This window comes from Phocoena phocoena, chromosome 12 (assembly GCF_963924675.1).
Source record: "Phocoena phocoena chromosome 12, mPhoPho1.1, whole genome shotgun sequence".
NCBI lineage: Eukaryota > Metazoa > Chordata > Mammalia > Artiodactyla > Phocoenidae > Phocoena > Phocoena phocoena.
This window is the reverse complement of record NC_089230.1, coordinates 84134900-84149568: the sequence shown is the minus strand read 5'-3', so window position 1 is coordinate 84149568 and position 14669 is coordinate 84134900. Positions and strand designations below refer to the sequence as shown.

The following is a 14669-nucleotide window of genomic DNA, read 5'->3' as shown; positions in this document are numbered from 1 at the left end:
CTGACACATACATTACAAAAACTTCTGTAGTCTCAATACTGATAGCTACAGATTCAATCAGACATAATCTTACCTTTAGTAATTAATTCCTTGTACTCAGGGTCAAAGTTCTCTAAGCATTAACTTTCCACTTTCGGTACATATTAAAACTAAACCTCTTCTATTCCCCATGCCTATCTATTATACCCTCAATTCACGTTCTGCTCCAGTTCTTGAGTTTTCCCTAACTACTTCGGAGAAAACTTTGCTTTCACAAGCAAATATGATAATTAGTACCATTAGCCACCTACCAATAATAAAACCACTTATCAATAAACAGTTGATTTTCAACTAGTTTTTTTTGTTTTGTTTTGTTTGTTTGTTTTTTGCGGTACGCGGGCCTCTCACTGCTGTGGCCTCTCCCGTTGAGGAGCACAGGCTCCAGACGCGCAGGCTCAGTGGCCATGGCTCACGGGCCCAGCCGCTCCGCGGCATGTGGGATCTTCCCAGACCGGGGCACGAACCCGCGTCCCCGGCATCGGCAGGCGGACTCTCAACCACTGCGCCACCAGGGAAGCCCTCAATTAGTTTTTAATAAAGTCTGAATAAGTATTATTGGCCCATTTTTCAGATGGGGAAGCTAGGACTCAGAAATTACATTTTACATGAAGACTCAACACTCATGGCTAGTCTTCAGCTATGCATACCACGCTCCCCCTTAACCAGGGTCTTCTCTATCCCACCTAGGTAGTAAACCTGGCGAGACTGTGGTTTGGTAGCAAGCCATTCTTCCACCCAGTTCTGAGCACATTCTGCAGTGCTATTTAAATGATGTTTATCTGTCTATCCACACACCCAAGAGTAACTCTTTGACTTACTCACCTTTTCATAATCCACATTCTCACTGACCATGACACAACTGCTGTTAACACCTGGTTTACTTTCACTGTGAGAGGAAAGCGGTGGAATCCGTAGCTTGAACCACATGAAACTGAATATTCAACAGTTTGAGCTCCTAGTGATTACTGATTGAGTGGCCAACAGATTCCAAGACTTGATGAATTGTTTAATTAAGTCCTCACAACCTTATTAAATATTACTCCCACTTTAGATGGGAAAGTAGTTCAAGAGACCCATGGACTTAAAAGGGACCCACATTTAAGCCTCTCCCCCAAGGATCATGACGGTACTGCTTATGCTACTTAAAGAAAACACACACGGTAACTCCTAGGTAGGTAACCCCTAGGCAGTCTCACCTGGTGCCTATAACACTGGACCCTCCCCGTTGGGCTCAGGCCTTTGGTGACCCCTCCTACCTACTCAGCAGCGTGTTTTTCTGGTTCCCACCATCAGGTCCTCTGATTGTTTTATCAATGGCCTTCAGCCCAGCCCTCTGCATTCCAGAAAAAGTAAAGCTCTTCTAAGGCTATCTTAACTAAGTCAGTATGATTATTATATTTGGTTTCATTGCATAAATGGTAATTTTCACAGTTTCCATTTGAATATAAACTATATTAGCTTGAAATATTTATCTTTACAATATCGTTCCTACAGGGAAGCTCTCTTTCAAAGAGTTTTAATAATTTCACCCATTTTCCCCACTCCCACTCATCAGCCCCAGAGCTTACTGAATTCAGACCCACCGGAGTAATACTGTTAAAATGTTAGTCAGATCCTATTACTTTCCATTTAGAACCTTCCAGTAGCTTCTAACCTCAGTCGGAATGAAATCCAAAACCCTAACCACGGTCCACGAGGCGCTATAAAACATGCCCTCATCCACGCTCGCCACCCTCCCCAGTTTCCTGAGCTCCCACACGCCAGCTTTGCCTCCTGCTAACTGTCTGAGCACAGCACAGGGTGCTCACCCCAGGACTTCTGCACTCACCTCCCCTCGTGGCTGGCTGTCCTTCCACCTCACTCAGGTCTCTGCTCAAAGGTCAGAGGAGCTACTCCTGACCTGTCACTACCGCCCGTGCCCTACACTGTGCCGTGTGAGCATGTTCACAGCGCCCACCACTCGGCCGTCCGAAGACAATGCTCCACGGGCCTCTCGTTTCTGCGCATCTTGCAAGCCAGGCACTAACTGCCCTTCTCTCTCCTGTGCTGTCTTTCCAAGAACGCTCGTGCAGCAAACAGCCTGGGAAGACCAAGACAGCGTTCCCCTGGAGCGAGAGCAGGCACGTTTCCTGTCCGTTAATGAAGACTCGGCCTCCCTGCGCTCAACGGTCCTCAGCTTTGTGACAGTCTCGATGGGCGCTCTTCACGTCGCCCCGCGGGAGTCGGGACTCAGGAGACGGGCGCAAGACAACGCGCTCCCGTGGCTGCTGCCATTGCTGCACAGCAGAAAGTTCTTCTCTGACCAGAAGCCTTGCACCTCTGACCAACATCCAGGGCACTGCAGCAGGCTACAAGCTACAAGCAGGGTAAAATCGCAGACCCCTCGTGGTTCCTGAGGATGACCTTACATGTTGGTTTCCTCTTTTTCAGTTCATTTCTCCCGACTCATCTTTCACTGAGTGTTACATCCTCATCTCCCTATACTTCTCGAAGCACTTTTACAAAAAGGGTCGTTTGACCTTCAAAAATCCCTAAGAGGCATTTTCTTATTCCCATCTAATGGGGAAAACACTGACCCACGAAGGGTAGAAGACAAACCCAAGATCAGCATACGTATCAGTCACAGAATAGCAATTAGAGTCCAGGTCTAACTCCTCATGTGTTATTAGCCTGTGAATGTTTCCTAAAAGACAAGTCACAGGTAGTATATATATTCTCTGAGACGGGAAGATAGTTACCCACTGATGTATTCCTTGTGTAGTAATACATGAAAAAAGCAAAAATGGCAATGAATAATAAAACTGAACACGCAGTCACCTGAAAGACACTAAAATGCATGATTTTAGACTTCTTTTATTGTACATTATGACACGTGAGTGATTATGCAACAAAACCAGATTCTGCTATCACACGAATAGCCCGTTTCTTTTATGTCTAAAGGGAGACACTGGAACAATACCCAAAATGTTTTCTTTATGACCAGCATTTTTCATCTTTGCATCAATCAAGAATGCCCTAAACATAAACTCCATTAATCTGAAAAAGGTTCCATATAATTTAAAGCTTCCTGCACAACTCTCTTTTGGGAGGCAAGTAAGAAGCATTTTTACTGGCTTTTCCTCTATAATTTGAGCAAAAAACTCAAAAAGCACTCTGCACACAAGTTTGTCAGGCTATTATAAGTCATATCGTACCATTCCCAGAGAGACCGGAAAAAAAAAAAAAAAATCAAAGTCTCTGAAAGTATAAGATTAGGTTCTTTATACTAGAGAAATATCAAGTGATGTAAAATATCTGATTTTAAAAGCCCTATATCCCCATATAGGATAAATCTACTGAATCCATAACAGGTACTGATCTATGGTTCAGAGTTCTAATATGCTTATAAATCGCTAAATCTATTACTGCCTAGTATATAACCACTTCAAGGTTCACAAGTTATAAAGTCTGTTTCTGAATGTTAAACTTCACAAATACAGATAAAATGATTATGACCAAGTAGTTAAAAATCTACCCTCCTCTCAAGAAAAATGAAGAAAGTACTAGATATTAAAGAGGAAAACAGAGCTAAACTGAACATACCAATAAGGTAACAAAACTGCATCATAAAGTGGTTCTTTAATTTTAACTCAATTATTACCATTATACTTACTGTGTAGATTATAGCTGCCAACATTCCAATCAGGGTCAGAGAACTAATGGAAAATGACAAGGCAGCTAAACCATCTGCAAAAGAGGAAAAACACTGTTAAAAATGTACAGCTATTCAAATGTTTATATTCAATGAATCAACATAAATATAAAAATTGGGTTTCTTACACATTCCAAAGGAATAAACCCAATATGCATTACCCCATTCTTGAAGCGCTAACTCCAAGTGGAAAGGAGTTTTTAAATAGCTCTTCATAAATGGATTTGTTAAAGATCTTTCAGACTAAGACTTTCTTTCTTTCACCTCTTAAAATTAAAGAGGGAAACTACTGCCTAATTATTGAGCCTAAAAAGAAATCAGCAAAATACTAGATGCTCAAAAGTTGGCCAAAAAAATGCCCTGGCCTTTCTCAAAGGCAGCCCTCGAGAAATAACATGATAGGAATGCCACTGACCTTGGCCCTATCTTCCCTCTCCACTCAAACTCCTAGTTCCTCTGTTCTTAAATTTCAAGTAAGTTTTTAAAACTTAGCCTAGAACTAAAATCGTAACCAGTTTACTTCCCTCTTTAACTTGAAAGGAGCTAGCATGCTCCCTTAGTGAGGGGGGGAGAAGCAAACAAACAGAAAATAAATTCAAACATAATACCAAAACAGGAATACTATGCTAACAAGTTAGATTTAGGAAACGTTTTAAAGGAAGGCCAATGAGTGAGTAGTGAGAGTGACACTTTCAAATAAACATACCAGATAATACAAGGAAATATGCAAATTTGAATATTCTTAAATTGGAGTAATACTAATTGTTCTAGTTTTAGTACAGGTTCTATTGGACCTGTATTGATCTAGTTTAAACGCAGGTACTGTGGAACCAAATATAATTTTTTAATTAATTTAATATATCAATACTAAATAATAATAGAATGACCCATCCTATTAAAACTCACGTCTCAGTTTTAAAATATAACACTTAGAGACAGCATATTATTAACAAGTTCAGAAACTATTCAAGACAAACTAAATAACTGTCATACATTTTATTAAATCAAAGACCATTGGTGCTGTTACTTTCTTGATCTTACTAGAAGTATCAACAAAGTATTCATACAACTAGGAGAGGTCTGGCATTTGGCTGATAGCCATTTTAAGGTACCTCCACTTACAAAATACATCACAAAATCAGAGATATGAAAATGTATAAAAATATGCATCTTAGAATTGATAAAGTAGAGTGTTCTGCTAAGATATCTGGCTAATCTAAAAGTTGATATTACTAAAAGTGATAAGCAAAATGTACTCTAAAATATGGTGTTTAAGATGGGAGGTTTTTTAAATGTTAAGACTAAGGAGATTACAGCAAGTACAGTAATGCTACCTATTATAATCATTGATTCAAGTTATGCTAACACTCAAAGACTAGCAAAACTTATAGGATAATGTTTAGGGCAGAAGAGTAGCTACTAAAGAGACCTGAAGGAGTTAACTGCAGGAAAAGAAGCAATTTATTTCTCAGCAACAGGCTCAGGTACATAAATCCTGACATGCAGTATCAGTATATGCCAGACCCGCTATCGGTATTCTTGCTAGTATCAGCAAGGTATTAATGGACCACAATTTACAAGATGAAATCTTAAGTGGAAAGCAAGAAAATTAAGAAGTTGTACAGCAAAGACTCCAAGACCTAATTTAACCATCATTTAATGTTGTATCTGGGTAAAGAGAAAGTGCTGATTCAAGAACGTAGAGTACCTAATAAAAAGAATAAATACAAAAGCAATACGAATTTTCAGCATAATGTTTATAAAATAAGTTCTCGAGCTTTCTTTGAAAATAGTTCAAAGGCACATGAAATTCTCAGTAATAAAATACACACTCTTATTTGATATCAGTTTCTAACACCAACTATATTTTTCAATGATTAAGCAACTTTCTTAAGCTAACTTCCTAAACCTGCTTTTTTGTTACTCTCTAAAAACCAAGGTCATGTTGATTAAGAGAAGGAAAACTTAGACCTTTTGGTGATGTAAATTTATAATAAGCTATTATTTCATCCACATAAAACCTCTGTAATTTATATTCCACAAAAAGATTACTTAATCACGATCAAATAGCAATATAGGGTTCTCTCAGTTAAAAATTAAAAACACCAGTATATCTAGCACATTTCTTTAACATATTATTCTATATTATCCTAAGTGAATTAAAGACCACATAGAAATTATAAGACCTTTACCGCTAAAATACTTTGAAGATTACATTGTCTTTTCAACATGGTAATTTTATGAAGAAGTCAAGCGACTTCTAGCTAGATGGCTAGAAGTCTCAGCAACACAAAGTTCCTAATTTGTCTAACATCCTTTTAACCACAGGTTAAAAGAATTATGAAGTTAAATTTTTAACAGTGTAAAAATAGACTACTTATGAAAAAAGTTGCAAGGGTCATGAAATATGAATTATTATGGATTTTATTTTTTAAAAGAATACTTACGACTACTTCCAAGTTCTTCAAACAGGAACTTCACCTTTTCCCACTCTGTAGAATTTTTGTTATCGGGAAGATTCAATGGAACAAAAGCACTATGAAGGAGAAAATAACAGTTTAATGGTTTTAAGGACAAAAGGTCAAATAAAATGACCTGAAACTCAATTTTTAGTAAGTTTTTAAACCAAGATCAACTTTCCCCCCAAGAGAATTAGCAAATCAAATCTGCACCAAGTACAGAGAGGTGTTGAGAAGTTGCTTATCTATGTGTTATATCACAAATTTGTTTTAATGGCTTAATTACTGTATTCAGCATAATTAGTTTCCTTTGTAATCCTGCTTATTTTATTTTTTGCATTTAGAACTATTTTGAGAAGGAGCCATAGGCTCAAGATGGTCAAAAAGGTCCACAGCACAAAACAGGTTAAGAATTCCTTTGTTAAATCAGGAGAACAGAATGTAAATATTAGGTAATGATTTCAGTATATTTATATGCATAAAAAAGAACAGAAAGGAAATACACCAGAATTAGCAGTAAATATCTCACTGTAGAATCAGGGGTGCTTTTTACTTTCTTCTTAGTATTTTTCTGTATCCTTCAAGATTCTACCTAATATACATAATGAAAGTAAGTAGTTTCTATTTATTTTTCAATCGACAGCTGAGAGACAGACCGACAGAAAGGTGCTTTATTATCTAGCTCAGAAGCAAGAAGAGACTAAAGTAGAGGGCTCAGTATCCCTTAGATTGTATATATGGAGAATCAAACAGGAATGTAAGAAGTAACTCTAATACTACCTCCTTTCCAACCTAATTTTAATTGTAAGCAAAGCAGTAACATCTATCCTTTTTTGTGACGAAGAAATACTGCATGAGTTCACCAATAAATTTAAGTACCTGCCCTGATAATGTAAGCAAGTAAAACAAAGTAATTATTCTAATTTTAAAAAATTTCAAAAACCTTTACTCCTTGGTACTACCGATACTTTTTATTCTTATAAAAAGATGAATCATCAAACATGTCATGAGGTTATTTAAATTTCTAACTATTTGCACTGACATCAGTTTACTACACTCTTCTCAATCTTGGAGATTTACTTCTCACTACTTTTAGAAAGAAAAGTGATTACTCACAGGGATAGAGCAATAAATGTAAAGAGCTCATTATTTGCTGCCCTGGTTATAAAATCAAAAACAATTAAATAAAAGCAGAGGGTAGAATCAAAAAACAAACTCTTGCATGTTATACTTCTACAATGATATTAACTTATATATCAGCATTTAAACAAAAATATAAATCAAGCAAGAAAAAACTACCTATGTAATATGCCTCTATTTTATTTGAACAGTTTTTTCCAGAGACACACATATATATATATACATATTTTTTGAACTTGTTAGTTGGAATAACCACTTCTGTGAATATGGGGGAAAACTTCTATGTTGTATAAAATATCACCTAAAGTCTATTAAAATAGAAATACATGTCACAAATACCTAAAAACAGCATTCCTACTTAGAACATTCAGTATCTATGTCAGTTTTAGGTAATCACACGTTCTGTCCAGTGGTAGAAGAAAAGCAATTAGCTCTCTCCATCTTGACACTTTCATGTTCTAGCGGCTGAGCAGGGCTCCTGAGCAGTTCAAATATTTAATGAAGAATAACACAAGAGGAAACTTGACATGACCAAAAAATTAAAAATAAGAATAATAATAATAAAAGGTTAAATGGCCCAAACGACGGTCAGAACGACGTCAGGAAAATACTTATTCTGAAGCAATCCAGCAGAGCGCTAACATCTCAGCACTACTATTTTAGGTACAACTAGAGGGAGTAGCAAAAGCACAAACCCAGAGCAGGCTCCTCAGCCACCTGGCCACCAGTGCTGTGTAATCCAAGAAACAGACATAAAGTATCTTCTCATAAGCTAAGAGTAACATCCAGAAGCAGAATTCAAACGAGTCACAACTAAATATGTCTATATGTCCTGGGCAATAATACTCAAAACATTTAACAACCAATATGGCAAAGGCACTAACCAATCAACGGACGCTGGCCTTGGTCCTGAAGACCCTGCTAAACCGGCTTTACCCTTTGACTGGGCTGAGGGTGAGGTAAGAGGCTCAGGAAGGTGGAGCATTTCAACTTTTAACAACCAGAAGGGCCCAAGCAGTGTTCACAGCCAAATACCAGCCCTGCAGACTAAGACCTGCTGGGAGCACCTCCTAACAGATGCAGAGGCCACTTCAGCCAGACGAGCCTGGACCACAGCCAGAGTCATTTTGAAGGGGAGGCAGCACTTGTAAGATTCTCAGGCCTTTACCAAATGGTGACGGTCCTCAAGTAACCGAGAGTGTAATGGGATTTGTGTGGTAGAAAGGTACAGATACTTTCTTCATCTCAGTCCCTCTCAAAAAACTGGATACAGAGAACCTCAGCTTTCAATGACACACAATGCTAGACCAAGATAAGAACCAGAATCTCGTGAGATTATAAGTTTCCCTTAGGCTCTTAACAATAGTAAAACTGCTTAGAAAAAATATTTTACATCCCATCTGACTGAGTGAATTAGCTTAATACAGATTATCTCTTCAGGAAGAGACAAAGGAAAGGCTAACAAATTTCGGTGGATATGGAACTGAAATTAATTCAGCAGAACTGAAAATAAGATTTTCACCTCCTACACTCAAAATGCCAAGTCCTATTTATCTTCCAAATAGCCTGTTTCTTCCCCTCTGCTCTCCATAACTACTCTGGTTCAGGCCCTCACCTCTCACCTGAACTATGACAGTGGTCACTAAGTGGCCTTCCCAGCTACCATTTATATTTCACTCCCTGACCAACTCCCAAATGCCCCTTTTGACGCGTCCTTCAGTGTTAGAACCAATTCACACATATTTGCTTTCCCGCGTTCACACACCAACCACATACACACCTGCCCTGCCTTTCAGTTGCTCAGCAGGATAAAACGCAACGTCTTGAACACTGTAAGTAAGACCCAGAGTCCACCTATGTGGCTAAGGTCGTGGTCTGTCACTTGCCACCGGACACCTGAAATGTCACATCTTACTTTTTTTTTTTGTACAGAGGGAGGGAGGATTTAAATTTACATTGTACTTTTTATATCATTCTTTAACTATTCCATGCTAACTTCAGTCTCTCAGTTACCATATGTTACAGACCCAACTGTGTCCCCTTCCCCCAAAACTGCTATGTTGAAGCGCTAACCCCCAATGGGAACGGGAACGGTACTTGGATACAGGGCCTTTCGTAAGGTAATTAAGGTTAAATAAGGCCCTAAGGGTGAGGCTCTGATCCGATAGGATTGGTGTCCTTGTAAGAAGAGGAAGAGACACCAGGGCTCTCTCTCCCTGCTGCCAGCAGAGAGGAAAGGCCATGTGAGGACACGGTGAGAAGGTGGCCATCCACAACCAAGGAGAGAGCTCCCAGCAGAAACCAAACTCACTGACACCTTGATTGTAGACTTCTAGCCTCCAGAACTATGAGAAAACTAGTGTCCACTGTTTAAGCTAGCCAGCCTGTGGTATTTTGTTAAGGTAGCCAAGTAGACTAATACAGATTTTGGTACCATGAAGCGGGTTGTTACTTTGTAACAAATACGTAAAAAATGTGCATGTGACTTTGGTACTCAGTGATAGGGAGAGGCCTAAAGAGTTTTGAGGTTGCACGCCAGAAAAAGCCTAAGCGGCCTTGAAGGGGCTATTGATAAAAATGTGAATGTTAAAGGCAATTCTGTTGAAGACTCAGAAAGAAAAGAGGAGCGCTACAGAGAACCCGTCTATCATCTTGGAGAAGACATACATCACCACGAATAGAATGCTGGTAGAAATATGGACACTAAGGGTCATTCTGGGGAGCTCTCAGCTGGAAATGAGGAACATGTTAATGGAAACTGAAAGAAAGGAGATCCTTATTAGAAAGCGACTGAGAGCTTGGTTGAATTGTTTTGTAGTGTTTTGTGGAAGGCAGAACCTGTAAGAGATAAAATGGGATATTTAGCTGAGGAGAATTCTAAGCAAAGTGCTGGAAGAAGCTGATTGGTTTCTCCTTACCATTTATAGTAAAGAGAGACAGCAGAGAGGTAGGTTAAGCAAAAAGGAAGCAGCCTATATCCATATTGCAAAAAATGAGAAAGGATGCTCTAAGAGTGTGGCTGAACAACCATTTGACAAGGAGATTAGTGTAGGTGGAAACCATGGATTTAATCAGCTATCTCAGCAGAAGACAGGAAGAGAGACAGGGTGACACTAGCAGAGACACGGCCAACTTGAACTAAGGGAACAGAGATGAGACAAAATAAAGGAAGGCAATGAGACTTTGGGGATTCTACAGTACAGGGTGATAGTTATTTAGCTGAGAACATGCTTTATCTTTCAAGAAAACCCAAGAATGACCCCAAAGGCAATTCAGTTATCACCAGGGCTGCCACTTCTACTGCCCCAAGGGGGCAAGGCTGTTTCCTCCTCAACTTCAGAGGACAGGGTACCCCCCGCCCTCCACTCAGCTTTAGCTGCCAGGGAGCTGCTGCAGAGTCAAGGGGGCAGGACCCACACCCAGAATCAAGGGGGCGGGCGGGGCCGCTGCCCAGGGCCATGGCAGTGACCTGCCCCTCGGGGGCCTGCAGGGCAGAGCATCCATCCAAGATGCTTAGTCTTGAGCCTTAAGGTCTGAGGGAATTTGCCTTGTTAGGTTTTGAACCTGCTTGGCTCCCATCACTTTTTCTTTTCGATTTCTCCCTTTTAGAATGGAAATGCCTATCGTATGCCTGTCCCACCTTGTATCTTGGAAGCACATAACTTGTCCAGTTGCACAGGTTCACTGCTGGGGAAGAATTCTGACTCAGGAGGAATCAGTCTCACCCATACCTGACCTAGATGTAGTTTAGATGAGACTTAGGACTCCGACTAGATGCTGGGTTAAGACTTTGGAGGCTTGTTGGGATGAAGTAAATGCATTTTTTCTGTGAGAAGAACATGAATTCTGGGGGGCCAGAGAACAGAGTGTAGACTGAACTTGCCCTCACAAAATTAATGCTGAAGCCCGAACCCCCAACGGGATGGTATTTGGATACAGGGCCTTCAGGGAGGTAATTAAAGTTGAATGGGACCCTAGCCCAACGGGATTGGTGACCCTACAAGAAGAAGAGGAGACCCTGGAGATACTCTCTCCTCCTTGAAGCACAGAGGAAAGACCAGGTGAGGACACAGTGAGAATGACACCGTCCCTGAGCCAGGAGGAGAGTCCTCACCAGAAACCAAACTTGCCCACACCCTAATCAGGACTTCAAGCCTCCACAACTGTGAGAAGATAAACACCTGCTGTTCACAGCAGTGTGAGCAGACTAATACAGGTGACCCTTGAACAATACGGGGGTTAGTGGCACCAACCCTCCACGCAGTCAAAACTCTGAGCATCAACTTATACTCGGCCCCCCAGACATGGTCCCACCACGTCCACAGTTCCTCAGCACCCACACACTCCACCAATCATGTCGTACTGTAGTGTTCACTACTGAAAAACACCCACGTATAAGTGGACCTGCACAGTTCAAACCCATGTTGTTCAGGGGTGAAGCATACATTACACCTGCTGTTCATCTTTATTCTAGTGTGCTGACCAACTTCCACTCCATCAAATTTTGATTCCAAGGTTACTTCCTCTTATGTCTTACCTGATTCTGCAAGGCAGAACCTGCTACGCCACCATCAACACCTGGCGTCTATCTCTTATTAGAGCCCTTAAATATTGTAACTCAGGTTATCTATTTGCATCTCTCCCCATGTGAACCTTGAGGACAAACATCACGACCCTCCAACCTTATTCCCAAGACTACCCAACCCACAGGAGTTCCAAGTGTTAGCTGCGTGAATTAGTTAAACCTAGACCACGTTTTTGCCATAAAATTATCTGTTTTATCAGAAAAAAATACATCACTTAACAAAAACTAGAAGTGTGTCACCTTCAAGAAAGTTTCAGGAAATGCAGTCAATCAGTTAACCTAAATGCATCTCATTCAAATACTCACACACGGTAACCAAACACTACTTGTCTTTTAGTCGCAAACTTCTGGCTTGTGAAATAGAGGAGTCCACACACTCTCCCCTACGTCAGTGTCCTGGGCAGATGCCTTCACCTCAAATTCGGAGAAGAAAATAAAGGCAATCAGAGAGGAACTCCTTCATTTGCCCGCCAAACCTCTGCACCTACCTGGAACTCTTTCCATTCTTATCCCTCTCAGAACCACAGAGGAAACGTCCTTCCCCCCCCTGACCGGAGCCTCCCACTGCCTGAGCACTTTGGACGCCCTTCCTGCTCTCGTTACCCCCCAACAGCCAACACCATCAACTCCACCAAAACAGGGTCCCGGTACTAAGAAAGGCAGGAGGCGACACAGGGAGCACCGCACAGCAGTCATTTAGCTTACTGCCCACACTTGACACAGGATAAAGCTCATTTTCTTCATTGGATGTTGCTACTGGAAAAGAGCAGAGACTAAAACTTGAGTTTCCTAATGCCTGACCCGGCGGCTGACTCCAAATCTCCTCCTGAACATGCCCAAGACTCAGCCACGAACCAAGCTGAGCTTCTCATGTTCCCTCTCCCAACCGGCTCCTCCTTCAGATTTGCCTGTGATGATAACGTCACCCTTCCTGTGTAGTCAAGAATTTGGCCTTGCCCCAAAACGAGGTCTGACTTTTGCCCATGATTCTGGGATGTCATCTGTGTCATACCTGATGGGACTGTCTGTGTTTAGGACAGGGGATGGCCACACTCAACCTTAGGTGGTGGCCAGAAAGACCAACATGTGGTTTAGGGTGGGGCTTTGGGTCAGTGGCATCAGTGGGAGCTGATATAACCAGGCGGGCGATCAGTCACTCAGACACACCTGCATGAGAGGGTCTCAATAAAAACGCCAAGCACCAAGGCTCACGTGAGCCTCCCTGGCTGTCAATACAAGTATTCCTCCAGCTTTTTGAAAGTCCACTTTATACCACTTCACTTTTACTAAAGACCTACATTAGCACCTATTTTCACTAACCAAAAGAAATCCGAAGGATTGCCACTTTTACGAAAAAGGCCAAAAGCAAAGACAACGTCAGTGCCGGTTCTGGAGTGAGCTGCTCCAGACGCGGTGTGCAGTGCGCCCAGAGCGGAGAGCGCGGCCCCGCCAAGCTCCTTCCCGGGGACCACACTCAGCATCTCAGCATCGGCCACCACAGCTCTGACCTTTGTCTGTGGGCACCTGTGCTTTACCGGATTTATCTTGTGTGTCCGTGAGCCAGATGTGTCCTAAGGTAATTGCTTCTTCCCTTTACGCCTTCTCAGCTCAGGAAAGGTTTCAAAGGAACCGTCTACTTTTGGATGGCAGGGGAAACCTGTACTCCACGCACGTTGTCATACATGGAAGCCAGAAGGGGAATGTGTCCCGAGGACAACACACGCTTCACATCTCGAATCTTCCCAGACTCTGTCCTACGCATGTCTTAAAAGGTTGATTTTAGTCTGTATTCTTTACCTGTAATAGATGGTAACCATGAATATAACTGCTTTTGGTGAGTTCTGTGAGTCCTTCCAGAGAATTATCAAAGCTGAGGGTGGCTTTAGGAACTCCCCAAAGCTTGCGGGTGGTTTCAAAAGTGAGAGAAGTGCCTCTCGGACTCTGCAGCTGGGCTAACTCCAGGTGCATCCTCCATCCCCTTCTCTCTCGTACCCCTCACCCCCACCCCCCGGTACCTGACCTACCAGAAGATCCTGCAGGCTCTCTCTCCAGAAGACAGGCAGGATCCAATCACTGCTGCTGCCATGCTGTCTTGCCTGGGTTACTGAGCAGACCTCATGTCTCCTGCCTTACCCGCCGCGAAGTCAACCCTCAAAACACCACCCAGAGATCTCTGCAAAATGTCGATCATGTCACTCCACGACCAGAGCCCCAGAACAGCTTCCCACTCCTCGAGAATCAAGGCCAAGGTCCCGGCAACGGCCCCTGATGCCTGCTCGGCTCGGCAGCTCTGGCCCCTCTACCGGCACCTTCAGCTACTCTCGCCTCCACCCCTCCACTCCACCCACTCTGCTTTCCTCACTTTGTCTCGAACGTGCCAGACGCTCTCCTGCCTCGGGGCTTTCTAGCTGCTTTTGCTCTGACTGCAACGCTCTTCCCTCCACATGTGTTCACGGCTCCTGCACCTCCTTCAAGCGTCTTCTCGCCCCACCGTCTCAGCAGTGCCTCCCCCCAAAATGTCACACCCCCAACACAGGATATTTCCTTCGTCCGCTCCCCTAACCCCTACTGAGCGCACGGCCCGTGAGAAGAAGGAACTGTCTTTTTTATTAATCGCTGTTTCCCCAGCGCCTTGTACAGTATCTGGGACACAGTAAGTATTTGGAAAAGAAGTGAATATTTTATTGTTCAAAATATCTGGTCAAACCGTCACTTCTCGTTATTAGTGGATTCGCAAGAAGCTGTTTGCTTCACT

General features: G+C 42.1%; 1 protein-coding gene across 1 annotated transcript in view; it reads right to left on the bottom strand.

Annotated features, from left to right (window-relative positions):
* The window catches only part of LMBRD1 (LMBR1 domain containing 1), a 117118-nt gene that overhangs the window by 59870 nt on the left and 42579 nt on the right, over positions 1-14669 (bottom strand). Inside the window, exons 6-7 of the mRNA XM_065888769.1 lie at positions 6178-6266; positions 3692-3765 (exon numbers count right to left, since the gene is read on the bottom strand). Of these exons, the coding sequence (XP_065744841.1) occupies positions 3692-3765; positions 6178-6266 (163 nt within the window). The remainder of the gene's footprint in view (positions 1-3691; positions 3766-6177; positions 6267-14669) is intronic.